The following is a 26,141-nucleotide window of genomic DNA, read 5'->3' as shown; positions in this document are numbered from 1 at the left end:
AAACTCTTAACATGTCAATGCCAATTTGTACTCACATTTGGCACATGACGAGTATTAATTTTGGGGAGCAGATGATTTTAATGAGCTGGATTAAGCTCCTCTCTAACTTGACAAACATATACGGTGATGAAGGTGAACTTGCAGTTTTCAGCAGACCTTTGTGAGCCAGACAGCATCAAGCTTTCCAGCTTTAGCAGGCATGTAAATAATTAAAAGCCTCTGAAAGCTGACTATTCCACTGTGCACCGTTTCTGACATTCATTAATACTGACTTCTAAATGACAGCTGAGTAAAACTGGCATTAAATTACTTCTTAAATGTATAAAAATGTATAAAATACATAATATTCATCATAAAATATTAGTTTTTATTTGCAATTAACTCTTGCTCATTTTGAAAGTCTTTCTATAGAGAATTTTGTGGCATCACAAACTAATAAGTAGGAAACCCTAAACATAAGCATTTGTCTATAAACTCTCGCAAAAGTATTGCATTCCTCTGAGAAACTTTGTGTTCTCTTGTAAAACATTTGCATTCTGTTGCGAAAGCATTGTGTTCCCCTCAGAAACTTTACATTTGCTCGAAAAAGTACTGTGATCACTGAGAATATTTCCATTCATCTCACATATGTAATGTTTCCCTGAGAAACTTTGTGTTCACTTGCAAAAGCATTGTGTTTCCTAAAGAAAGTTTTAGTTTGTTCTCAAAATATTTCAGTTCACCTGTTTCCCTATAAAAGTTTGCAAAAAAATTTGTGCTCTCTTACAAAAGTAATGTTTCTCAGAGAAACTTTGCATTCGCTTGCAAAAGTATTCAGTTTTCTATAAAAAATGTCTAAATATGTTCACTTGCAAAAGTATAGTTTCCCTGAGAAACTTAACTTTCCATGCAAAAAATTTGCATTCTCTCATAAAAAGTATTGTGTTTTCCTGAGAAACTTTGCATTTACTCGTAAAAGTATTGTGTTTCCTCAAGAACATTGCGCTAGTGTATAGGAGGAGGCAATATTTCGGGTGGAAAGAGATAGAACACCTAGGGGGCTCAGCTCACCTTGGGACTCGTAAGCCAAGGTGATGGCATCTACCACCCAATGGGCCAACCTCTGTTTGGAGAAAGCATTCTCCTTCTGCTGGCCCCCAAAGCACGGGACACAGCAACGCTAAGGCTGGGTCCGGAGGCAGAGCTTGCAGGTTCACCAACTGATCCTGAAAGGGAGTGGTGGGAACGTGGGCACATAACCAAGCCTGGGTCTCAAGGTCACTTGAGAATCAGCTGGGCTGAATTCAAGGCACATCTTGTTGACTGAGAATGCTTGCAGGTCCCCCACCCTCTTGATGGTCAGGAGCGAGGTCTTAAGCGAAAGGTATTTCAGCTTGACTGAACAAAGCGGCTTGAAGGGAGCTCTCCACAGACCTAGGAGGACCATGGAGAGATCCCAAGAGGGGATGAGGTGCGGCCTAGGAGGGTTTATCCTTCTCGCACTCAGGAACCTGGTGATCAGGTAATGCTTCCCTAGAGACGAGCCATCCACTGCATAAAGATATGCAGCAATTACTGCCACATACACTTTTAAACTGGAGGGGGACAGCCTCCGCTCCAACTTTTCCTGCAGAAAGTAAATCGCCACTCTAACCGAGCATCTCTGTGGGTCCACTTGGTCAGAGGAACTAGAAGCCATAAGCCACACATGTAGGTTCCATAGATCGGGGCGCCCATCCCCTGAGAAAGAAGGTCACTCCTCAGGGAAATATTCCAGGGAGGGGCTGTCGAGAGGAGCATGAGGTTGGCAAACCAGATTCGGATGGGCCAGTAAGGCACAACCAGCAGAACCTGCTCCTCGTCCTTCCTGATCTTGCACAGGGCCTGTGCAAGGAGGCTCACTGGGGGAAAGGCATACTTGAGGGGACCACAGGGCCAGCTGTGTGCCAGTGCATCCCTTCCGAAGGTCAGTCAGAGAGTAGAAGAGCTGGCAGTGGGAGGATTCCTGGGAGGCAAACAGATCTATCTGAGCCTCCCCGAATTGACTCCAGATGAGCTGGACCGCCTGGGGATGACGTCGCCATTCTCCAGGAAGGGTGAGCTGTCGTGAAAGCACACTGGCTGCACGATTGAGCTTTCCTGAAACATGAACAGCACGCAGTGACTTGAGCCACTTCTGACTCCAGAGGAGGAGATGACGGGCAAGTTGCGACATGCGACAGGAGCGTAAACCACCCTGGCGAATGCTGTATGCTACGGTCACTGTATTGTCCGTACAGACTACTATTTTTCTTGGCTCGCAGCATCGGAAGGAACCGGCGCAGACCAAGCAGCACTGCTAGCAACTCTAGGCAATTGATATGCCACTGCAGCTGTGGTCCTGTGCATTGTTTCCCCAAGAAACTCTGCATTAGCTTGAAAAAGTACTTCAATTCTCAAGAATATAGAGTCCTGAGAAATAGAGTTCTGAGAATATTTGCTTTCCCTTGGAAAATATTTGCACTCTCTCACAAAAGTACTGTTTCCCTGAGAAAGGGAATGCTTACAAAAGCACTGTTTTCTTGAGAAGAAAATGTTTGTGTGTTGGCAAAATTTTCCATTCACTTGCAAAAGTATTGAGTTTTGAAAAAAAGTTGTTTTCCTTGAGAAAATTTGCATTTGTTCGCAAATTATTTCAGTTTCTTTGCAAAAGTGTTAAGTTTTCCTGAGAAACTTTGCATTTGCTTTTCTCGAAAAATTATTCTGTTCCCCCAAGAAACTTTACTTTTGCAAGAGTAATGTTTTACGAGTTAAGGTGTTTGCATTCTCTCACAAAAATACTGCATTTTTTTTTTTTTTTTTGCTAAAGTCTTGATTTTCTCTAAGAAAATTGTGTTCTCTTGAAAATCTTTTGCATTTTCCTTGAACCTAATATTATCTCCATAAAAGATTTGCAAGAGAACACAAAAGCATTAAAATACAGTTACACCAACATATCCCTTTAGGGGCTCCATACATAAGAAGCTTCTTTCAAAAATGTTAAACACAATATTGTACATTTAGATAATTTGAAACATCAGTAAACTTTTTTATATATATATATTTTCACAGATTCATGCCTGAACTACTGACCTACGTAGGTCAATTGTTAAACACAGTCATTTGTAAGTGTTACCAAAACATATGAAAAACTGAAGGAACCAAAAATAGCGTAACAGCCAAAAAAAAGCTACAGGAAATCAAGATATGTCGTCTGACCCCTAGAGATGCTTTTAGAAAGATGGTGACAAGGCAGAGACACCAATATGTCAGGTTTAAATTTGTCTGGGTAACAAAGCTATCTTTCCCTGGCCCTCATTCATCTTGATAAAAAGGCAGGTTTTGTGTGAAGGGTTGTCTAACAGACTCTCTCCCCTCCGTCACCCCTCTTGACCTCTCTCCCTGTGCGGCACAGGTTGCGTTTCCCTCTGCCATAAGGAGTAATGATCTGCTCTAATCGGCAGGAATTTCTCTCTGGAGACATGGCCCACTGTGGCCTGGATTCTGGAATAGAAACTCTCGCTCTGTGGAAAAGAGCGTCCCAGATTTTGGTGTGGAAAGTCTAAAAACCTGCCTTGTCAGTGGTGTAGTCTCGCTGCTTATCATATTTTTTTCAGTATTACTACATATTCAAACAGGAAAAAAGAAATAGTGATACTATTTTGCAGTATTACTGTTTTTGCTGTATTTTTTAATAAAAAAGTGCAGCTTTGTTGGTCATAAGAGACCTTTTTCCAAACCTTTGAACGGTAGTATAAAAACATAGATGTTTGTAGGTGTATATGGCTTGCCTTCACTTCCATTATTTCATACTCAATTTTAAAGTGTTTCTAAGTAATTCAAACACTCCAAAAAAGTAGAAATAAACACTTCCCACACTCTATCTTTTGTCCCAGAGTTTGCACAATAGAGAAAAAAACTGACATAATTACAGCATGTGAATGAAAACTGTGTAATTTAGCAAAAGAAAAAAAAAGGATTATGTCTTGGACAAAATGCTTTGGAAAAGCTGTCATTATATCGCAAGTGTGTTTTGTCTATTTGTCAGTACTTTTAGTCAAGAACCAGCTACACAGGCGTTCAGAAATCTTCACCCGCATGTCAATCAACGCCGTATTGTGTGCCATATTGTTTGGCTCATTGTGTGTTGTCTGTGCTAATCTTGCAGGCTGTTTGTTTTCTTGTCTTTAAGACGGCTAAATATGTCAAGTCTTATTTTTTCTCCAGATGATGTGTGGTAGGGCAGCATTCAAAATTAATTAACGTTAGACATCATGACAAATAGATAGCAACCAAGGTCATGGTTTCGATTCCCAGGAAATGCCTGAACTGATCAAATGTACAGGTGCACCTCAATAAATTAGAACGTCATGGAAAAGTTAATTTATTTCAGTAATTCAACTCAAATTGTTAAACTTTTATTAAATGAAAGTATTAAATGAATTCAATGCACACAGTCTGAAGTAGTTTAAGCTTAGTTTAATCTCAACAAATTAAAATACATCATAATACAATACAAAAAAAAAAAATTTAGTGAATTGTTGGCCTTCTGGAAAGTATGTTAATTTACTGTATATCATATAACCAACTTTTGGTGCTTTTGGCAGTGTGGGTAGGTGCCAAATCCTGCTGGAAAATAAAATCATCATCTTTAAAAAGCTGGTCAGCAGAAGGAAGCATGAAGTATTGTAAAATGTATTGGTAAACAGGTGCAGTGACTTTGGTTCCCTTCCTGGTAACTCAAGCTGCGTCGAAACGCTATGGGAATGCCTCCAGCGTGACCACGTTCTGAATCACGTGTGCAACCAGTCCAATGACAGCGCGAGACGTCACGGGCGTCATAACGTCACCGACCAGGAAGCATAAGAGCACGTGTGGTGAGAACAGCGCTAGCTTTTGTTGTTTCAGCAAGCGTTCTGTCTGTGTGTGTGTTCGCTCTCCGTTTTGTGCAAGTTAGCATAGTTTTTTTTTTGAGAGCGATGTCTAAGTCCCTGGTGTTTCAGGGCGCAGCGGTCCCCAGCGAGCATATCTCTGTCACCGCCCGAGTTCATAGCGGTGCTAGGAGGCTCGCAACCTCATTAGAGGTCCCTTGAACAGCTAGCTGGGTTATTCAGTCCCCTGTCTCGGGACCCCAGGCTAGCCATTCTGTCAAATCCAGAGGTCAGTCCCTTATCTCCCTTAGCAGACTTTCTGGCAGCGTGGAAACTTTTGCCAAATGTCTCTCTGTAGAAAAAGGTTACCACATTACCACATTCAGGCTCTGGTCATGGAACAGGAAGTAAACACTCTCCTGGGGAAGGAGGCCATCGAGGTGGTCCCTCCTCACGAGCGAGAGTCCGGGTTCTACAGCCGGAACTTCATTGTTCCAAAGAAGGATGGAGGGCAGAGGCCTATTTTAGACCTACGTGTACTAAATCGTTCAGTCATGTGCCTCAAATTCAAAATGCTGACGGTGAAAAAGATTGTCTCACACATCAGGTCCGAGGACTGGTTTGTGACTATAGATCTCAAAGACGCCTACTTTCACGTCTCCATCTTTCCTCAACACAGGAAGTTCCTGAGGTTTGCTTTCAGGGGCGAAGCATACCAATATCGGGTTCTTCCTTTCAGCCTTGCACTCTCACCCCGCACTTTTACGAAGTGTGTGGATGCAGCTCTGGCTCCTTTGCGACTCCAGGGCATCCGCATACTCAGCTACATTGACGATTGGCTGATTTTGGCCCAATCAGAACAGATGGCAGTTCAACATCGAGATGTTGTTCTGTCACACATGAAAGTTCTGGGGTTAAGACTAAACGCCAAGAAAAGTGTGCTTTCTCCATTACAGAGAACCACTTATCTCGGTGTGGTGTGGGATTCAACCACGATGCAGGCACATCTGTCCCCCGCTCGTGTCAGTTCAATTCGCACCCAGGTCGTGAGAGTGAAAGAGGGCCGGTCACTCACTGTAAAGCAGTTTCAAAAACTGCTGGGTCTGATGGCAGCTGCGTCCAACGTGATTCCTTTTGGCCTGCTGTATATGAGACCCTTACAGTGGTGGCTCAAAGCCAAGGGGTTCTCGCCGAGGGGAAACCAACTTCGCATGATCAAGGTCATGCAGCGATGCTTTCGTGCCTTAAACATGTGGAGGAAGCCTTGGTTCCTGACTCAGGGCCCAGTGCTGGGAACTCCTTGTTGCCGCATCACGGACGCATCCCTCACTGATTGGGGAGCGGTCATGAGTGGTCCCTCGGCCCATGGTCTGTGGAGGGGCCATCATCTCACGTGGCACATCAACTGCCTGGAGATGTTGGCTGTGTTTCAGGCTCTGAAACACTTCCTCTCAGACCTAAGAGATCACCATGTGTTAGTGCACAACGATTACACAGTGGTGGTCTCTTACATCAACCACCAAGGAGGTCTGCACTTGTGCCCCTTGTACAAGTTGGCGCACCAGATCCTTGTGTGGGCCCAAAGGAAATTCCTCTCCCTGAGAGCAGTTCACATTCCTGGGCACCTCAACTTGGGAGCAGACATCCTGTCGAGGCAGGGGCTGAGGCCCGGGGAATGGATGCTTCACCCTGAGGTGGTGAAGCAGATCTGGAGAATCTTTGGCCAGGCTCAAGTGGACCTCTTCGCGACTCAGGAGAATGCGTAATGTCCCCTCTGGTTCTCTCTTCATCATCCAGCTCCTCTAGGACTGGAAGCTATGGTACAGACCTGGCCGAGGTTATGTCTGTAACAACCCGTTCTCATCATTTTGCGTATAAATAGCACGACTTTGCAATAGCGTGTAATACATACGCCAAAGTCAAATTTTGCATGCATATGATACGCCAATCCTTCCCATTAACTTCAATGGAGAGAGGATGCGTACAAATAACACACATAATCTTCTATATATATATAAAGATGATGCATGGTTTTTGTATGCATCCTCTCGCCATTGAAGTTAATGGGAAGGATTGGCGTATCATATGCACGCAAGGATTGGCATCATATGCACGCAAAATTTGACTTTGGCGTATGTATTACACGCTATTGCAAAGTCGTGCTATTTATACGCAAAACGATGAGAATAGGTTGTCTGTACGCTTCTCCCCCGATTGCTCTGCTCCCGGGAGTTCTGGCAAGAGTATGCCAGGACGGGGTCCAGCTTCTTCCCGTACTGGCCGGCCAGAGTTTGGTTCTCTGACCTCATCTCCCTCCTAGACGGCCCACCGTGGGAAATCCCTGTCAGGACTGGATCTACTCTCACAGGCGAGGGGAGGAATTCTCCATCCTCGCCCGGAGCTGTGGAAGCTATGGGTTTGGCCCCTGAGGGGGCACAACTCATAGCTTCCGGTCTCCCAACTGAGGTTGTGGAGACCATCCTCCAATCCAGAGCTCCCACCACGAGGAAACTGTACGTCTTGAAGTGGAGACTCTTCGCTTCTTGGTGTGGAGATCGCCAGTTAGACCCAGTTAACTGCCCAGTTGGTAGAGTACTGGAGTTCTTACAGGCCCGTCTGTCCACCGGGTTGTCCCTCTCCATCCTGAAGGTTTATGTGGTGGCCATAGCTGCTTACCACGCCCCTCTTGGTGGCACCTCAGTGGGCAGACACCCCCTCGTTAAACGTTTCCTCCGCGGTGCGCTGAGGTTGAGACCTCCAGCATGCTCTCGTGTCCCTCCCTGGGACCTGGCTGTGGTGCTTGAGGCACTCTGCAAGCCTTCCTTTGAGCCATTAGAAGAGGTCTCTGACCGTCTTCTCACGCTTAAAACGCCTTTCTGCTGGCTATTACCTCACTCAAGAGGGTTGGGGATCTTCAGGCCCTCACAGTGGCCCCTTCCTTTATAGACTGTTATGGCCAAAGCCTTTATGTACCCCAGAATGGGGTACCTTCCGAAGGTCCCCACAGTAGCACCACAGCCTGTCGTGCTGCAGGCCTTTCATCCTCCTCCCTTCAGGGAGCCCGACCAAGAGAAGCTTAATCATATGTGTCCAGTGCGAGCACTGGATGCATACATCCACAGAACTGCCCTGTGGAGGAAGGCTGACCAACTTCTGGTCTGTTAAGGCCCTCCGAGGAGAGGCCGCCCTGCCTTCCATAAGTCGGTGTATTGTGGATGCCATCACAGTAGCCTATGAGTCCTCTGATCACCCCTCACCTTTGGGAGTCAAGGCTCACTCTACCAGAAGTATATCTTCTTCTAAAGCCCTACTTTCGGGCCTTTCTGTCACCGACATCTGCAATGCGGCTGGCTGGGCTACGCCCCTAACCTTTGCCAGGTACTACGGCCTGGATCTTAGAGCCTCTCCTGGCTCCTTCGTCCTCTCGCCTTAACTGGCAGGGACAATCCTCAGTATGGCAGCGAGGGCATTCTCATTCCCATAGCGTTTCGACACAGCCCGAGTTACCTGGAAGGGAACGTCTCAGGTTACGTATGTAACCATGGTTCCCTGAAGGGAACAAGACGCTGCGTCTCGAGGCCATACTTCGGCATCCCTGCAGCGCTTGCTGTCTCCAGAAGCTAGCGCTGTTCTCACCGCACGTGCTCTTATGCTTCCTGTTCGGTAACGTCATGAAGCCTGTGACGTCTCGCACTGTCATTGGACTGGTTGCACACATGATTCAGAACGTGGTCACGCTGGAGGCGTTCCCATACCGTTTCGACGCAGCGTCTTGTTCCCTTCAGGGAACCATGGTTACATATGTAACCTTAGACGTTTTCAAAAAACACAGTGGACCAACACCAGCAGATGACATTGCACCCCAAATTATCACAGACTGTGGAAACTTAACACTGGACTTCAAGCATCTTGGGCTATGAGCTTCACCACCCTTCCTCCAGACTCTAGGACTTTAGTTTCCAAATGAAAAACAAACTTGCTCTCATCTGAAAAGAGGACTTTGGACCACTGGGCAACAGTCCATTTCTTCTTCTCCTTAGCCCAGTTAAAATGCCTCTGACGTTGTCTGTGATCGAAGTGGCTTAACAAGAGGAATATGACAACTGCCTTGACCCCAGCCTCAGTCCATTCCTTGTGAAGTTCACCCAAATTCTTGAATCGATTTTGCTTGACAAGCCTCTCAAGGCTGCGGTTCTCACCAGCTCAGCTTTCTGTTAACATGCTTGGATACAGCACTCTGTGAACAGTCAGCTTCTTTGGCAATGGATGTTTGTGGCTTACCCTCCTTGTGAAGGGAGTCAATGATTGTCTTCTGGACAACTGTCAGATCAGCAGTCTTCCCCATGATTGTGTATCCTAGTGAACCAAAATGAGAGACCATTTTAAAGGCTCAAGAAACATTTGCAGGTGTTTTGAATTGATTAGCTGATTAGCATGAAAATTGGTGGGTTTTTGTTAAATGTGAGCCAAATCATCACAATTAAAAGAACCAAAGACTTAAACTACTTCAGTCTGTGAGCACTAAATTTATTTAATACACAAGTTTCACAATTTGAGCTGAATTACTGAAATAAAAAATGAACTTTTCCACAACATTCTAATTTATTGAGATGCACCTGTATACCTTGAGTACTTTGGATAAAACTGACTTGCAAAATATAAAACTAAATGATATAATTATTATAATTGATATAATGGTTGTAATGGTTATTTATCAATTTATCACAATTATGGTAAGCCAGTATACATCTTTTAAATGAAACAGTCAATTCAATCTGACTTCTGAATCATCTAGTCTTCCTTCTCAATATTTCTTTCTGATGAACAAATCCATAAATAATGGCAAACAAATCTGCTTGTGATTGAATGATTTGACCTCTTCTCAAGTTAAATTCTCTCTCTCTTTCTCTCTATTCTCGTTTCCATCAGCAGAAAGCGGTTCAAGACACATTCCTGATGCTCCCCTGCGGGCTCTGGGGTGTCAGTGTGTAGGCAGACCAGAGTGGGTGGAAAATTTCTGATGAAAATAATTGATCGAGGGAGAGAGGCAAAGAGATTTAAAATAGTGAGGGCAGAGCAAAGCCAAACAAACAATTACTCACCACGCAAACACTCACAGGATAGTAGCAGAGCTCAAATACCTGTAGAACTTTGTAGTGACTTGTAAATTACTTAATAATTACATGGAACTTTAATAAGATTACAAATTATAAACACTAACAAATTATAAACACAAATTACAAATTATACTACAAATTATAAACACAAATTACAAACAATTTAAGATTGAGATTGATATTCCTCGAGGTGGCACTGCTTGATGGACAATAATGACGTGATGTTTCACTCATAATTATCGCAGGCAAAAAAAAAACAGAAGAGCAGAGTAATTACTGTACAGAATAAAATATAAATGTCAATGCTATTTGATGCTGGATGTGTTGAATAAGCTGCCAGCGATCAAAATATTGACTTTGAAGTCACTGAAAATAATGTTTTTTGCGAATATGTTTAGATCGCGAATATGAGGCAGATGCTGAATGCATTGTGGAAGAGCACTCTGACGATGACAGCGATGGTAAAATCATCTGCTCAAATTGAACCCTTCTAAGTTTCAAAAGATAACGGAATATGCTTTATTTTATTCTTCTGTAATTGTTCTTAAAATATCAAGAAAAAATTTGGCTATTGCAGAGGTTAGAGATCCATCTGTGCTGGATATATAGGCCAAGGTCACTAAAAACCCGAATATGTAATAATGATTGGCAAAATATTCATGCATTTAAGGGTTAACCAAAAATTGTATTTGTGCTAGACAACAAGACCTAGGAAAAAATAACAATAACAAAAACATAAATTTATTTTGTACATAAACGGGTTAATGTAAACATTTCATGAACAATTAAAAGTTAAAAGTTATATGTGTGCTGCACAATGAAACAGTTTACATAAGAATTGTTTTCTGACCTTTAAAATTTACACAAAAAATAGTTTTGTAAACAAATGTGTTTTAACACTGCATGATGCAACATTTTATGTAAGAATGATTTTATGAACAGTTTAAACCAAAATTATATTTGTGCTAGACAACGAGACAGTTTAACTAAGAATATTTTTAACTGTACAATTTACACCAAAATTCATTATGTAAACAAATGTACCATCACTGCATGATGCAACAGTTTACCCCAAAATTATTTTACAAAGATTTTACGCACAAATTTGTAATCTGTAAACAAGTGACGTAAAACAGTTCTTTTTAAATGGGTTTATGAACACTACAAATTTGTGTTATGCGTAAGACGTAAGAATTGTTTTATAAATTTTACAATTGTCACCAAAATTGCACCAAGTTTAAACCAAAATTCATATTTCTGCTATACAGCAAGACCTTACTGCACAGCAAACACTTCTACAATTTACACTAAAATTAATTCAGTAAACAAACATGTTAGTGCTGTATGATGCAACAATTTATGCAAGAGGTTCTAATTTGTCTCAAATGAGATACATCAGTGAAAATGTGATGTTTTTAACCTTCATACGACTGTAAAAATGCCATTTTAACAGGAAAAAAAACTCTGAGCAGGAATTCTGAGCAGTTTGGGTGGCAAGATTTCCTTGCAGCTCCAGGTAATGGCATGAGTATCCCACCTCATTCACACTGTGAGTACAACCCTGCGGTTCTCACAGTGCAGGCTTGGCACATTAATTTAGGAACAGGTGCCAGCCCAGTGTCACCTCTACAGAAGATTAGCAAGGATTGGCCGTGGAGCACACCGCTCAGGACTCTGCGTACAGTGGGCATCACAGGCACCTCCGGCGGGCACTTTGAGGTCCTGCCACATGGCATGCACACACACAGTGAACACAAAGGCGACCCTATGGATTCTCACCTCGAGTAAAGTGTCAACTGGCATGCAGTGTGGCACACCTGTGCCCAACGGATAGCCAAAAGCAGCTATATGCAACAATGTCCATGTTTATATGTTTATAGTGAGTAAAACATATTAATTCAATAACAGATATGATAAGCTATGTATATCCTGAAGTAGTCTACATATGTTATATGAGTTATAGACCAATCCATATTTTACTTCGGTAAAAAAGATAAGGTGAGTGTTCACATCAAAACAACACTCCTGTTCATTCATACATGTGATTTCAAGAACATTTTGCCTGAAGCTCTTTATCTTCGATGGTTTGGATGAGGGCTTCTTCGTAGTTTAGTCATAGTTCTGTAAAGGTCACCGTATGCATACAACTTTTCAGCTGTCCTTTGCAAGGTGAACTTTACTCACATAAAAGAAAATTGTTGGGAAATGTCAGCTACTGGATATGGATCTGTCAACGTGTGGCTGAATGTGACATATATTTGTCTAGTGCTATCTGATAATAAGATGAGACTGCTACTCACTTTATACTGTAAAAAAATGTACAGTTCTGTCTAATGTGGAGATTCTCAATACATTCTAGTAAGCTGTAAGAAATTCCGCCGCAGTATAGACCATTTTCAGAAACAAATAAGCTCAACATGGCGCCCGCAGTAATACCTGCCTGTGTGCTTGTGCCCCTGAAGAAAACAGCTGCGGCGGACAAGATCTAAGTCACTTTAAAGCTCCATCCTCCTCCTCTCATCCCGAGAAAATCTGTCTTTTGGGAGGAATATTTGCGGTACGCCCTGTCCTTGTCTCAACCTGGCTTGTGAGGTCAGGAAAAGCAGAATAACAAGCACAATCTTGCCTATGAAGTGGATATTAGCTAATCGCTGTCACTTTCAAATAGATGTCATAGTTAAGTGTCTAAGTGTATTTCAAAACATGTCCTCAGATAACACTAAAAGCAGCACAATGGAGTCAAAAACTCACAGAATGAAAAAGATTCCACTGTAGGGCTTTTTCATTTATGTCATGAATAAGATTCATGTCTAGAGGCACAATTATTTTGAATTTATCATCAAATAAAGTAAACAAAAGTAACACTGGGTGTTCTGTGAATGTTTCACAAATGTGTCAGTGCTGCATGATGTGAAAAGCTGCACAGAAATTGGTTTTGTAAACGAATGTGGTTGTGTTGCATGATGCAGTAGTTTACGCAAGAAAGGTTTTGCGAAAAAAAAATCTGCACTGAAATTTGTTCTGTAGGAGATGTTGTAAAATAATGTGTAAATTTACGCAACAGTGATTTTGCAGTTGTTTTGTAGAGAACTTGCACTGCGTCCTCCAGAGGTCGCTTTGCTGTCCTAGAGGACGCAGTGTCTCATTCCCTCTGAGGAAACCATGGTTACATACGTATCCTGTGACGTAACTTTCAAGGGAACATCGCACTGCGTCCTCTAGGACCCCAAAGCGACCTCTAGAGGATGCAGTGTCTCGTTTTCTCTCAGGGAGCATACGTAACCTGAGAAGTTTCTTAAAGGGATAGTTCACCCAAAAATGAAAATTTGATGTTTACCTGCTTACCCCCAGGGCATCCAAGATGTAGGTGACTTTGTTTCCTCAGAAGAACACAAACAAAGATTTTTAACAAAAACTGGTGCAGTCTGCCAGCCAAATAATGGATGTGGATGGGCACCAGACCTTTAAAAGTAAACAAAAACATGCGCAGACAAATCCAAATTACACCCTGCGACTCGTGACGATACATTGATGTCTTAAGACACGAAACGATCGTTTTTTGCGAGAAACTGAACAGTATTTATATCATTTTTTACCTTTGATACACAGCCACGTCCATCTCTCCTGAGCACGAGCTTAGCATCCGGATTGTTACACATGAACACGCTCTGGCATAGTATACGCAAATGCTGTAAGGGGAAATCGGTGAAAAGTCCCGGATGAGTTTGCGCAAGCAAACGTAATCTTTTAGCTTTAAATTGGTTTGAGCAATCAGGATAAGCGCAAGTAATTACCATTTTGAATAGCCGCTATACCCACAGTCTCCGTGCACTGTGTAAACAATGAGTGTTGTTTTCATGCAACAGATCACTTCCGGCGTTTGCGTATAGTACGCCAGAGCGTGTACATGTGTAACGATCCGGATGACAAGCCCGTGCTCAGGACAGATGGACGTGGCTGTGTATCAAAGGTAAAAAATGATATAAATACTGTTCAGTTTCTCACGAAAACCGATCGTTTCGTGTCTTAGGACATCAATGTATCGTCACGAGTCGCAGTCGCAAAATCTTCGTTTGTGTTCTGCTGGGGAAACAAAGTCACCTACATCTTGGATGCCCTGGGGGTAAGCAGATAAACATCAAATTTTCATTCTTGGGTGAACTATCCCTTATCCCGTTTGTGCGTACATAACAATTTAAGTACTATGGTTTTTATGAACAATTTACATAAGAATTTGTTCTGTAAATGAATTCCTCGGCACTCCATGATGACGAAGTGATTTTATGAATCATTTGCACAGCAATTGTTCTATAAAAACAAATTTGTCATACAAACGTGTTTGTGTTGCATTTGTTCGTGTTTGTGTTTGTGTTGCAACTTACATGGCAATTTGTTCTGTTAATGAATTCCTCAGCACTCCATGATGATGGTGTAATTTTAGGAATTATTTGCACAGAAATTTGTTCTATAAACAAATGTGTCATACCAACATGTTTGTGTTGCATAATGCAACAATTTATGTACTATGGTTTTTGCGAACAAGTAACACGGGAAGTCATTTTGAAAACAAATTCTTTCTGTAAATGAATTACTAGTCATTAGTGATTTTGTAAATATTTGCACAGCAATTTGTTCTATAAACAAATGTGTCCTACCAGCGTGTTTGTGTTGCATGATGCAGCAATTTATTTTTTCTTTAGAAAGATTTTGCGAACACTTTGCAAAACCATTTTTTTCTCTGGACTAATTTGTTGGAACTGCATGATGCGCCAATTTACACTTTAATCGAAAGTTTAGTCAAAATTTTGCTCCTAAATGTATCTTCAAATAATAAATAGATAAATATTAGATAATAATTACAAGTTCTGTGAATGTTTGACAAATGTGTCGATGCTGCATGATGCAACAGTTTTTTCACAGTGGTTAATGTCTTGTAATTTTGTAATAATACTTTGCACTGTAGCCACTGGAACTTCAAAACATTTAGATATGGTCTTATAGCCTTTTCCTGACTTGTAAGCAGCCACAATGCACAACCGCAGGTCCTCAGTGAGCTCCTTTGTCTTAGCCATGACTGTCCACAAACCAACAACAGAGAGCTTCTGTTTTTCACCTGTTGAGTTGAGTAAAACAGCTCCCAATGAATCAGGGTAGTTAGGATGCTTTAGAACAGCTTGGACTATTTGGAATGGTATAGAACTTTGGATTTTTCCATAGACTGTGACAGTTTGCAAAGGGTATGAATAATTATTCAGCACTCCATGATTTCTAGTGCAATTTACACTAGAAATGTTTTGCAAACCAGTTTGTTCTCTGGACTACTTTGTCAGCACTGCATGATGCAAAATAGTTTTACAGAAATTTTGCCCTTAATTTTAGCCAAATAGTGTGTTTATGCTGCATGATGCACATTATTTTTTCATATCTGCACAGACATTTGTTTTGCAAAAAAATGTGTTGCCACTGCACAATCCGTCAATTTAAGTAAGAGTGGTTTTGTACACACAAATTTGTTTGCGCTGCATTATGCGACAATTTATGGACTATGGTTTTTGTGAACAATTTCCACAGGAATTCATTCTCTAAATAAATTCATTGGTGTCAATTTGGAAAAGTATGATCGTTTTATAAACAAATGTTCCTGTGCTAACAAATTACAAAGAATGTGAGATTGAATGCAAAAATTTACAAGATAATGATTTTTACAAACTATTAATGCAATAATTTGTTTATAAAGCAAATATGTTGAATGTGTTATGAGGACAAAAGATTCAGGTCTACAGGCAAAATAGTAAATGGAATTGAGTTAGAATAAAACTTTTAAAAAATCCAGTCATTTAATGTCCCATACATCCTTTATTGTCTATTCCTGCTGATATGTTTTCAATAAATGGTATTCGCAACCAACAACGGATTTTATATCAGGTGTATGTTGGAGTATTTTAGAAAGGCTGGATTACCTAACTACTGTAAAAACAATAGCCCACACAGCCTTTATGTGAGCACTGGAGAGAGTCCCTCGCTGCTAAAATTTAGAAAGATCACTACTACATATTTCCAACCAGTCAAAGGCCATTTATTGTAAAATGCACATATTGATTTCATTTTGTAGCACAGAACAAAAAAAAAGTCCTTTCAACTGACTTTCTGTAAATAAGAGAACTGTTGCAAGGTAAGCAGATATTATGGGTTTTATTTTTGTGTGGGAGTCAGTGTGTCTCATATAGTGAAATTATATAGGGATGTCAATTTATTGAAATGTGACTTTTTTAATCAAAGTCACAGCTGTAGAAAACACATGGTTGCATTTTATCATTTGCATTTAGCATTGCTTTTCCCTGCTTTCCGTAACCATACTAGAACAAGTTTGGGTCACAACCTAACAGCCAAAAACTACAGTTCAACAGTAGATCTTTGTTGTTTACTTGACATTCAACAACGAAACAAACTGCACACTGGATGGATTGTAAAATCCATACTTATGAGTATGAAAAATGAATCAGTTTACCTTGGTTGTGGGTTTCTTGGTGGAAAAGCCTCTGTACCATCCTGTAATAGACAAAATACAAATGTTAACTGAGAAACACTAAAAGTTTAATTAAATAAAATAATAATATCTAACATGACCAGTATGCACCAGCAACAAAAACTGCTATTCATATGAAATAGATTCAATAAATGTGTTGAGATGAAATGCAGCGCTCCCTTTGGTCTAAAGGCACATTTAAAGTGTATTCGGGGTCATCTCTTATTCAAGCAGATGTCCTCCTGGCCCATGTAGTTTTTTACATCTGTAATACGCTCCCATGAAATCCAAATGTCAATTCTATTTTGTCAACATACTGTAACTGAACTGACACACTTGACTCTTTGACTCTATAAAAGTACTTCACTGCGTCCCTAATGCATCGAATCGCATTTTCACAGCAACTATGCTATGTTGAAGGCCATATCTTTTAGATGAGGTGGAACATAAAGACTGGAACTTACAGTACACTAAGGTCTGGGTCATCAATTTTGCTGGCTGATGTCCAGAACATCTCAGAAATATTCTGCTTCCCAGCAAATTCACCACACTGCTGCAGAATCCCACCAACATCATAATAAGCTTTCAGTCCATAATAAAACGAGCTCAAAACATTCAAAACTCAAGTCTCTGCACAGTATGTCACCTTATTAATACAGTAAGAAAGCCAGCTGTTAGCAAAGCTAGCCACATTAAAGGCTACATAACAACATTTAAGTACGACTAAAGAGTCGCCTAGAGGAAAAAAAAAAAAAAAAAAACACTTTTTTTCCGACACTGCTTGTTCAGCAAGGCTTTTCAAAGTAACTTTTTAATGATGAAGATGAGGAGCATACATTTTTGATGTGGTGAAATACTTTTACTCATTGGTTGATTACACTGAGGTAAATTCAAAACATTGCTCTTTTTGTTTGATCATTCTGTCCAGTCCAACATAGCAACAAGATCAACCAATGGTGTGAATTTAGGGTGGGGCTATCTGACCAATGACAAATGAGGGGCGTGTTCAGGAAACCTGTTTGAAAACATTTCATTGTTGCAGCTCTCCTTGGGTCAAATTACACTGTATAAATTATCTCAAAGCAAAAAGAAGTGAAATTATCCGGTCTTAAATTAATATTTATTTTTATATTAAAACAAAAGTTAATTATTTAATCTAGGAAGATTATTATAAAAACATGAAAACAGGATGTATTTTTTTATACAGTCACTTCTGATTGACACTTTTCTAGTGGTAAAAATATAAAGTAGATACAATCAATACTGCAGGTAACAAACTGTAATATGTAGTATGAATGAAGTGTATACCACAAAATTTTACCAAATACTACAAATACATCTATATGTGTACATCTTCAATTTATGTCTGTTTTCTCACAGTATTTGTCTGGAAAATATTAGCCTTGGACACATCATGAACCAGTTTATTTCTTGGCTTTTCTCTGCTTGAGTATTTCTCACTTAATTAGAGCATAAATAACCGGTGCCTCCCCTAAAGCTAAATCATTAGCTATTAGAAAAGACCTATTATGGCAAAAAAATAAATAAATAAATCATCATATTAGTCAGCAGCAGCCCTGACTAATATCAATCCCCTTCCGAAGAAAAATGCCACAAAGCTGGTGCTCTGGATGGTTGCCAGGGTGTTGCTATGTAGTCGCTAAGGTGTCTTGAGTGATGTTATCATTTTTTTCTATGCCAATAGGTCTTCTGGGTGGTTGTCAGGGTGTTGCTATGCAGTTTCTAAGGTGTTTTGAATGATGTAAGCATGTTGCTGTGCCAAGAGGTGTTCTTGGTAGTTGTCAGGGTGTTGTTATGCAGTTGCTAAGGTGCCTTGACTGATTTTAGTATGCTGTTATGCTGATATTACATTGTTCTAGATGGTTGCTGGGGGGTTGCTATGCAGTTGCCAAAGTGTCTTGGATGATGTTGGCATGTTGCTATGCTGATACTGAAGTGTTCTGGATGATTACCAGGGTGTTGCTATACAGTTGTTAAGCTGTCTTAAGTAATGTTAGCATGTTGTTATGCCAATAGGTGTTCTGGGTAGTTACCAGGGTGTTGATATGCAGTTGCTAAGCTGTCTTGAGTAATGCTAGCATGTTGTTATGACAATAGGCATTCTATGTAGTTGCCAGGGTGTTGCTATGCAGTTGCTAAGGTGCCTTGAGTGATGTTAGCATGTTGATATGTCCATAGGTGTTCTGGGTGGTTACCAGGGTGTTGCTATGCAGTTGCTAAGGTGTCTTGAGTGATGTTAGCATGTTGCCATGCTGATATTAGTGTATTCTGGATGGTTGAGTGAGAGTGTTGCTATGCAGTTGCTAAGGTGTCTTGAGGAATGTTAGCATGTTGCTACGCTAATATTAGTGTGTTCTGATGGTTACCAGGGTGTTACTATGCAGTTGCTAAGGTGTCCTGAATGATGTCAGCATGTTGCTATGCCAATAGGCATGTTATTATGCTGACACTAAATTATGATGGCACTAATGTGTTCTGGATGATTACCAGTGTGTTGCTATGCAGTTTCTAAAGTGTCTTGGGTAATATAAGCATGTTGCTATGCCAATAGGTGTTCTGGGTGGTTGTCAGAGTGTTGTTATACAGTTGCTAAGGTGTCTTGAGAGATGTTAGCATGTTGCTTTGCCAATACTAAGGTGTTCTGGATGGCTTTCATTATGTTACTATTCACTGCTAAGGCGTCTTGAGTGATGTTAGCATGTTGCCATGCCAATAGGTTTTTTTGAGTGGTTGTCTGAGTGTTGCCATGCTGTTTGTTAATGTGTCTTGAGTGATGTTTGCATTTTGATATGCCAACATGTGTTCTGGGTGGTTGCCAGGGTGTTGCTATGCAGTTGCTAAGGTGTCTTGAGTCATGTTAGCATGTTGCTTTGCTGATTCTAGTGTGCTCTGTATGATTACCAGGGTGTTGCTATGCCGATGATAAGGTATTTTGACTGATGTAAGCTTGTTGCTAAGCCAACAGGTGTTCTGGGTAGTTGCCAGTGTGTTTCTATGCAGTTGCTAAAGTGTCTTGAGTGGCATTAACATAATATACAGTCCAAGTTACAAGTCTAAATTTAATAGTTTTTGTTAAGAGATCGCTCAGATTTCCAGCTTTTAATAAAAATAGTGATGCCTTTTCAAACCAGACTATGTAATAGTATAATAGGCAGAATATTTGGACTCAGGAAGTGAAATTGTTGGTGTGTGATGCAATCGTTAATGTAGCCATTTGTAAACAATCTGTTGTGACAACCGTGGAAAATATTCATAAGCTTGGCTGCTAACGTCACTGACACCTGTGGCCATCTGTCTCAAACGCAACCCAGACTCTGCCGCATTAATCATGGCAGTCTATCTTTGTTAGTATTCTCCCCAGGTGCATCTTGAAAATGGAGGAGGTGCACTTTGTAATTAGCTATTTGGCTTATGCAAGGAATGAGCGGGCCACGTCAGTCAACGTTAGCCGTTTCCATTGTCGCTTTTCATTTAGCACCAAAACGAACCATGCTATTAGCTAATGAACAACATTTGGACGATGGGTCTTGTGTCAGGTTGTTTGACATAAATTGGCACTGCTGTATACTGGGTCCACATGGGTGTCAATACATTTTTAGCATATTAGCAACATGGAAATGATTTTGCCTTTAGCTTGCTACAAGCTACTAGCACACAAGATGTTGAGGTCTTCTCTAGAGAAGAATCCGGACCAGAATAACCACAAGCAGTGCCATATACAAACAGTATTCATAAGTGTTTGTGCTGGAGGCTGACTGTAGGCATTAGCTGTGATAGATTAGCAGACGGCTCATGTTTGCTGGCGTGAGGCTTCCATGTGGACATGAGGAAACTCAGCATCAACACACAGCTGCCAACAAACAAACACCCGATGAAATGTGTCATCTCTGTCTGTGTCTCTCTACAGGTGTAGACTGCAGGGACTTGTTGTGCTCTCAGATTGTTCATGTTCACAGCTGTAATGGTGACCTGTCTATCTCAAAGGGTTTTGCTCTTTAGAGTGCCACACCCTTGTGGGATTAATACTAGACAACTGCTGTATGTCTGTATACCCATCATCTACATGTCTGTCTATCGGTCCAATCAATCTACATATCTATTGCATCTGCCTGTCTGCAAATATATCTATCTGTCAATCTGCATATCTACAGTGTCTATCTATCTATCTGTCCGTCCGTCTGTCCGTCCGTCCCCCCCTCCCTCCCGCCCTCCATCCATCCATCCATCCATCCATCCATCCATCCATCTATCTATCTATCTATCTATCTATCTATCTATCTATCTATCTATCTATCTATCTATCTATCTATCTATCTATCTATCTATCTGTCTATCTATCTATCTATCTCTGTCTAACTGTATGTCTATCTACCTTTCAGTCAGTCACTTCTGTTTGTTTATCCTACCCGTTATTTTCTAGTCTAGCTTTTTTCAAGTCTAGAGTCTATCGAGTCTTCCTTTTGAAAACTTCAGTGTTGGACTGGGGGCTGTTTACAGTTAAAAGGAAACTCCCAATGAGCATAAACAGTCAAATATCCTGTCAAGTGTTCAGACACACACTTCTCCCTCAAGCTCCCAGTGGATGACACTGCAGAAATCTTCAGTTCTCAAAACAGAGCGGTCCAATCAGACCACTGGCCACTGCAGGCCACCGCGACACTCCAGAACCCAGAGCTTTGAAAAGCTTCGATTTTCCAGGCATCCATTACCTCAAAAGCATGGCACTGCTGCAAAACAATCAATACATACAGCAAACTGCTAACCCCATGAATCAGAGCACTGATTATCCCAGCCCTCGAGGCCAAAACCAAAACTCTCACCTCACCTGGTGACCTGTGGCTAATCCACCGCCCAACACACACAATCTGTTTGTCTACCCATTCACATCCAGTCATTCAGAATGTGCAGTACAGCATATTTTTCGTTTTTTGTCATTTATTCACCCTCATGTCATTTCAAATCTTTCTTGTTTACTTGTTAACATGAAAGGAGAAATTCTGATGAATGTTCAAGTTGCCATTTCCTATAGAATGAAAGCAGACTACTACGAAGTAGGGATGCTCGTATTGACCGTTTAACCGTTAACCGACAGTAAGAATTTTAACCGATTATTACTATCAGTTAAACGGTTTAAAAGGGTTTTTTTCTATTCTTTTTTTTACGTTTGCTGCATGGTGAAAGAAATAATGCTATTTGTAAGTTATCTGTTTACTCACACGCGTGTGTCGACACGTGCAGTTTGGCTGTACGGACATATTTCGCTTCACCTTTACTTAGTAAACAGATGTAGTATATGCAACTCAATGGCAAGTGGCGTTATTGGGTTATTAGAGTGAATCCGTGAGTGAATGTATTCAAATTCTGAATGAATTATAGTCTAGAAAGTGCGCAATAGGCGCTCCCGTTACAATCACTGGAAAGCTATCACTCATTTTAGAGTAGTTCATCGCAATCTCATAAAGTTATTAAAAAGTAATAAAATAACCTTTACACTGCACAATTAATCTCTTATTTATATAATGCCAACACTTTCTTTGCTTTAATAAGAGAGTTCGCGAAAGTGTAGAAGTCAGCAAAACTGAAACCGGCACTTTGGTTGGTGAGTGGATTGTAACATAGCCTCCTCTGATTGGCCACAGTGATAATCAAATCAACATACATGTCTGTGATTGGCTGTTGCTGAACGCTGTAAAACACGCACTTCTCCACACGCATATGACAGTGGATAGAAGTCCCGAACCGCAAATTGAAAGGGCTTTTGTGATGGTGTTTTTTTCGCGGATCTAAGAGTTAACAGGCAGCGGTCCTGCCTATCGTACAGCATGTGGACATGTTAAAAACTAGGCCCACTGAGGTATTGGCTGGCCTGCTATATATTTTTATGTCCGACGAGAAGAATAAGACCGGTACAGTTCTTCAAAGCGCATAAAAGGATTCAGTGTGTTTTAGTTTTGTCATCTTAATTAGGTAGTTATTTAATTTATACATATTTAGTGTAGGCCTATTTATATTATTCTTTTTTTTCATTCAGATTTTCTGTTCTCAGAACCGCTGCTGATGCGTGACAATTTAAGTATATGTCAATACAGTTTTTGTTGTTGCTCTGTATGCTGCTGTTTGCACGTTAAAATAAAACATTTGCTTGTATTTTTAATGTATCATCACAGATACTCGTGCATTCTATTTTTATTTTAAACTAATTTATTATTCTAATTTTATCAGTTAACGGTTAATGTTCGGGATAACGAGCAGCGGTTGTCGGTCAGGAAAATTAACCGAAATGAGCATCCCTAATACGAAGCACAAAAAAGACCCTCTGTCACTGCACTCCCAAAAAAAATCAGCAACCAACTTTACAATAGGCAAAAAATTGCACCCAAGACTACTTAAATTCACTCTACTAGTCCAACACCTGAGGTTGAATGGCAGGGTTTTATGTTTTGCCACTTTTGCAGACTGAAACATATTTCTTCCTCCTTTGAAAGGCTGTATTTCACTGTCTGAGGTACAATGCGGCATGCATCTCTTACTCTTCGCCTGCGGGCTCTGAATATCGGCTGTAGCCATGACCATTGACAGCTCTTGGGAACGAGCATTTTTTATTACTGACCTTTAAACTGCGACACTCTGAAATTGAGCCACTTTTCTTTCAGGACCCAGAGGGGGCTGAAACGAAAATCTATGAAAACTCTGTTACCTGGAAGCGAATTTGTGTGCATTGCATTTCTGAATTACGATTAAATCCACATGGTTTTAACATGTTGACACAGGGTTGTAATAAGCAAGAAAGAAGTCACTCTACGAATTACCACAAATTTTTGAGATTTGGTGATGTTCAAGCCACTGTCTGTTATCTAGAGATCACAAAAAAGTCTCAAACTAGCTCAGATCTGTCAAGAAAGAAATTATTTCAAGACCAAATGATCTGAATGGACCAAATTTAATGTATAGCTTGATTCTATTACAGTATGTCAAAATTTGTTTCATTTGTTTCCATTTCATGCCTCATTGCTGAGACCTTTACTGAGAAATGTCTCTGCATGGAGCTATTAAAAACCCAGAAGCCAAACCATTTCTTCTGAGAGATCAAGCTAGTCTTAAAGTAAACTGATTTAAGAAGAAATAATTCAAACGAAAAGTGACTTGAAGCCTAAGGGTGACCATCAGCATCTAGAAGATCTTGCTTCATCTACTTTTTCTTACAGTATACTTCTGATAAAGAAAGAAAGATTACTAACGGAAACAGTGAATGAATTCTCGATCAATACTGGAGGACAGACATGCCACGGCTAATATCACATGATCAGGCCCGTTATCTGAGCAAGTCGAGGTCTGAGGTGCCGATATATAGCTTTCATCAAAGCAATCGATGAAACGTCCATGAATCACAGCCCTTGTCCTGAAATGGGCACACAACAATCCCATTAACTGCATCTGCAAGACTGGGGTAATGGTAGGCTACAGTGAGCTAATAGTGTTGTTACATACAAAAAGTCATAAAATAAAACCAAACAAACTTATAAAATGTCCAACTTCGGAGAAGATTTAGTCCTCTTAAAGTCTAGCTTATTATAAATATATGCTAATCAAACATGCATTACTGCTCTGTAGGCTGAGATAGAGTTACACCGTGACCCTAGAGGCGCCCTGAAAATCTGTGTTGAAAGTCTCTCGGTTACATTTAAGTAATCAGAATTATTCTGGTTCTCTAAGACTGCCAGCAGCACAAGTTACACACTGAGCAAAAAACGCAGCGACAGGAGAATTTGTCTTACAATATACATGACGTACTGAACTAAGAGTGGTTGGCAAATGTTCATATGTCTCTTGCCACTTTTCATGAAGAGGTTACAAAAAGGGTTTGAAACTTATTTGTATTTATTATTATTATGTTTCTTTCTAAATGGTCATGCCTACCCATCGAAGGCAGAACTCTGATATACAGGATTACATTTAGATGAAATATAATGTGATGAGATTTTGCCCTCAGCCAAAACTATTTGCTCTGGAACAAATAATAGATTAATGAGAGCCTGTTAGATTTATTCAAAACAAATTATATCACATGTTTGTCTGATGTCTCATATACACATCAGAGCCAGCGGCAACTTCCAGAAGATCTTGCCAAGGTAAAGCTACTCCAGGCGGGTTCATGAGTGCTGGAGTTCACACCTCCGAAAACGTTGAAGCAAATGTTCAAATAGATGTTATGTTGAAGTCTAAACAAGTACATCCTCACCTAAAAAACTCTTAAAACTACATTCTGAGACACAAAAACAGTATTATTTATCAAATTTAAGTGGATTTGGGTGTCTCACTCGCTGTGAGAAATAGAGTAACACAAAAGGTGAAGTGGTTGGAGTTCCGATATTACTAGAATATGGCACTCCTCTCAGCCAATTAGATTGAGGACCAGAGAGAACTGTTGTATAATTATTAATAACTTATATTTCCAATAAACTGTAGAAAAATATTTGACGTCTTTAATAAATGAGACATCAGTTTCTACTTTTTCATGGAAAGTGCCACCAACACCCGTAAAAAAAATTACGTTTCCCAACACATCAGTTTAAAAGTTTTACGATACTTGCAGAGAATGACTTACCTTCACACTTTTCCAGGATCTGAACCGTTTCCCCAAGCTCTAGAGTCAGACCATGTGACACAGATCCTCGGAAACTACAGACCACTGAGAAAAGATAAAAGAAGAGAAAAACGAGTTAGATGCTTATTGAAAATGTTCATAGACAATGCATTTGAAACAAACCACAACACTAAATGGATGTTAAAAGCGACGTAATGTCAGCGCAACAACCCTCCTGAATGGAATCCCCAAACACTTCCTCTGTCTGCCATTGGTCAGAAAGCCCCGCCCCCAACATATGCTATTGGTTGGGTCAGTGTTGCCGTGTCGGAATTTACATCTCACAATTCCTTTTTTTCTCAGAATTGCAAGATATAAACTCATCATTGAGAGTTACAAAGTCAGAATCATGGGACATAAACTCGAAAAATGTAAGAAAAATTGAGAATTGTGAGATATAAACTCGCAAATCGTCATATTTTTCTTGCAGTTGAAAGTTTACGTCTCTCAATTCTGACTTTTATCTATCTAGTGTTTATATCTTGCAAATCTGGCATTATTGCTTGCCATTTTGAGTTTATGTCCCATAATTCTGACTTTTTTTTTGCAATTCTGACTTAATTTCTCAGAATTGTGAGATATAAACTAGCAGTTGCTAGTCAGAATCATGTGACATAAACTCAAAATTGTGAGAAATAAAGTTAAAATTGTGAGATATAAAACTATTTTCTTGCAATTGAGAGTTTACTTCTCGCAATTCTGACTCCTCTGAGGATTGCATGATATAAACTCACAATTGTTAGAAATAAAGTCAGAATTATAAACACACTATTCAGATTTGCAAGTTGGTATCTTGCAATTCTGTGACATTTCTTGAAGTTTTGTTCATAACCCATGAATCTTTTTTTTTCTTGCTATTCTAACTTCTTTTCTTGCAACTGCGATTTATATAGTCCAATTCTGAGGGAAAAATATTTTTTTTACAATTGCGAGTTTATATCTCACAATTTTAATGTGCAATTGCG

The 26,141-nt window shown here is 40.3% G+C and overlaps 2 protein-coding genes across 2 annotated transcripts in view; one reads left to right on the top strand and one right to left on the bottom strand.

The window, feature by feature from the left end:
• Positions 1-26,141, top strand: part of LOC141338412 (poly(rC)-binding protein 4-like) — a 405,056-nt gene that overhangs the window by 288,905 nt on the left and 90,010 nt on the right. The gene's annotated exons all lie outside the window — the stretch shown is intronic.
• The window catches only part of dock3 (dedicator of cytokinesis 3), a 244,681-nt gene that overhangs the window by 189,981 nt on the left and 28,559 nt on the right, over positions 1-26,141 (bottom strand). The window contains exons 3-4 of the mRNA XM_073844512.1: positions 25,138-25,221; positions 16,494-16,534 (exon numbers count right to left, since the gene is read on the bottom strand). Of these exons, the coding sequence (XP_073700613.1) occupies positions 16,494-16,534; positions 25,138-25,221 (125 nt within the window). The remainder of the gene's footprint in view (positions 1-16,493; positions 16,535-25,137; positions 25,222-26,141) is intronic.

The sequence above is a fragment of the Garra rufa genome, chromosome 7 (assembly GCF_049309525.1).
Source record: "Garra rufa chromosome 7, GarRuf1.0, whole genome shotgun sequence".
NCBI classification, from domain to species: domain Eukaryota; kingdom Metazoa; phylum Chordata; class Actinopteri; order Cypriniformes; family Cyprinidae; genus Garra; species Garra rufa.
The sequence above is the reverse complement of the archived record's forward strand: the minus strand, read 5'-3'. Positions and strand labels throughout refer to the sequence as shown.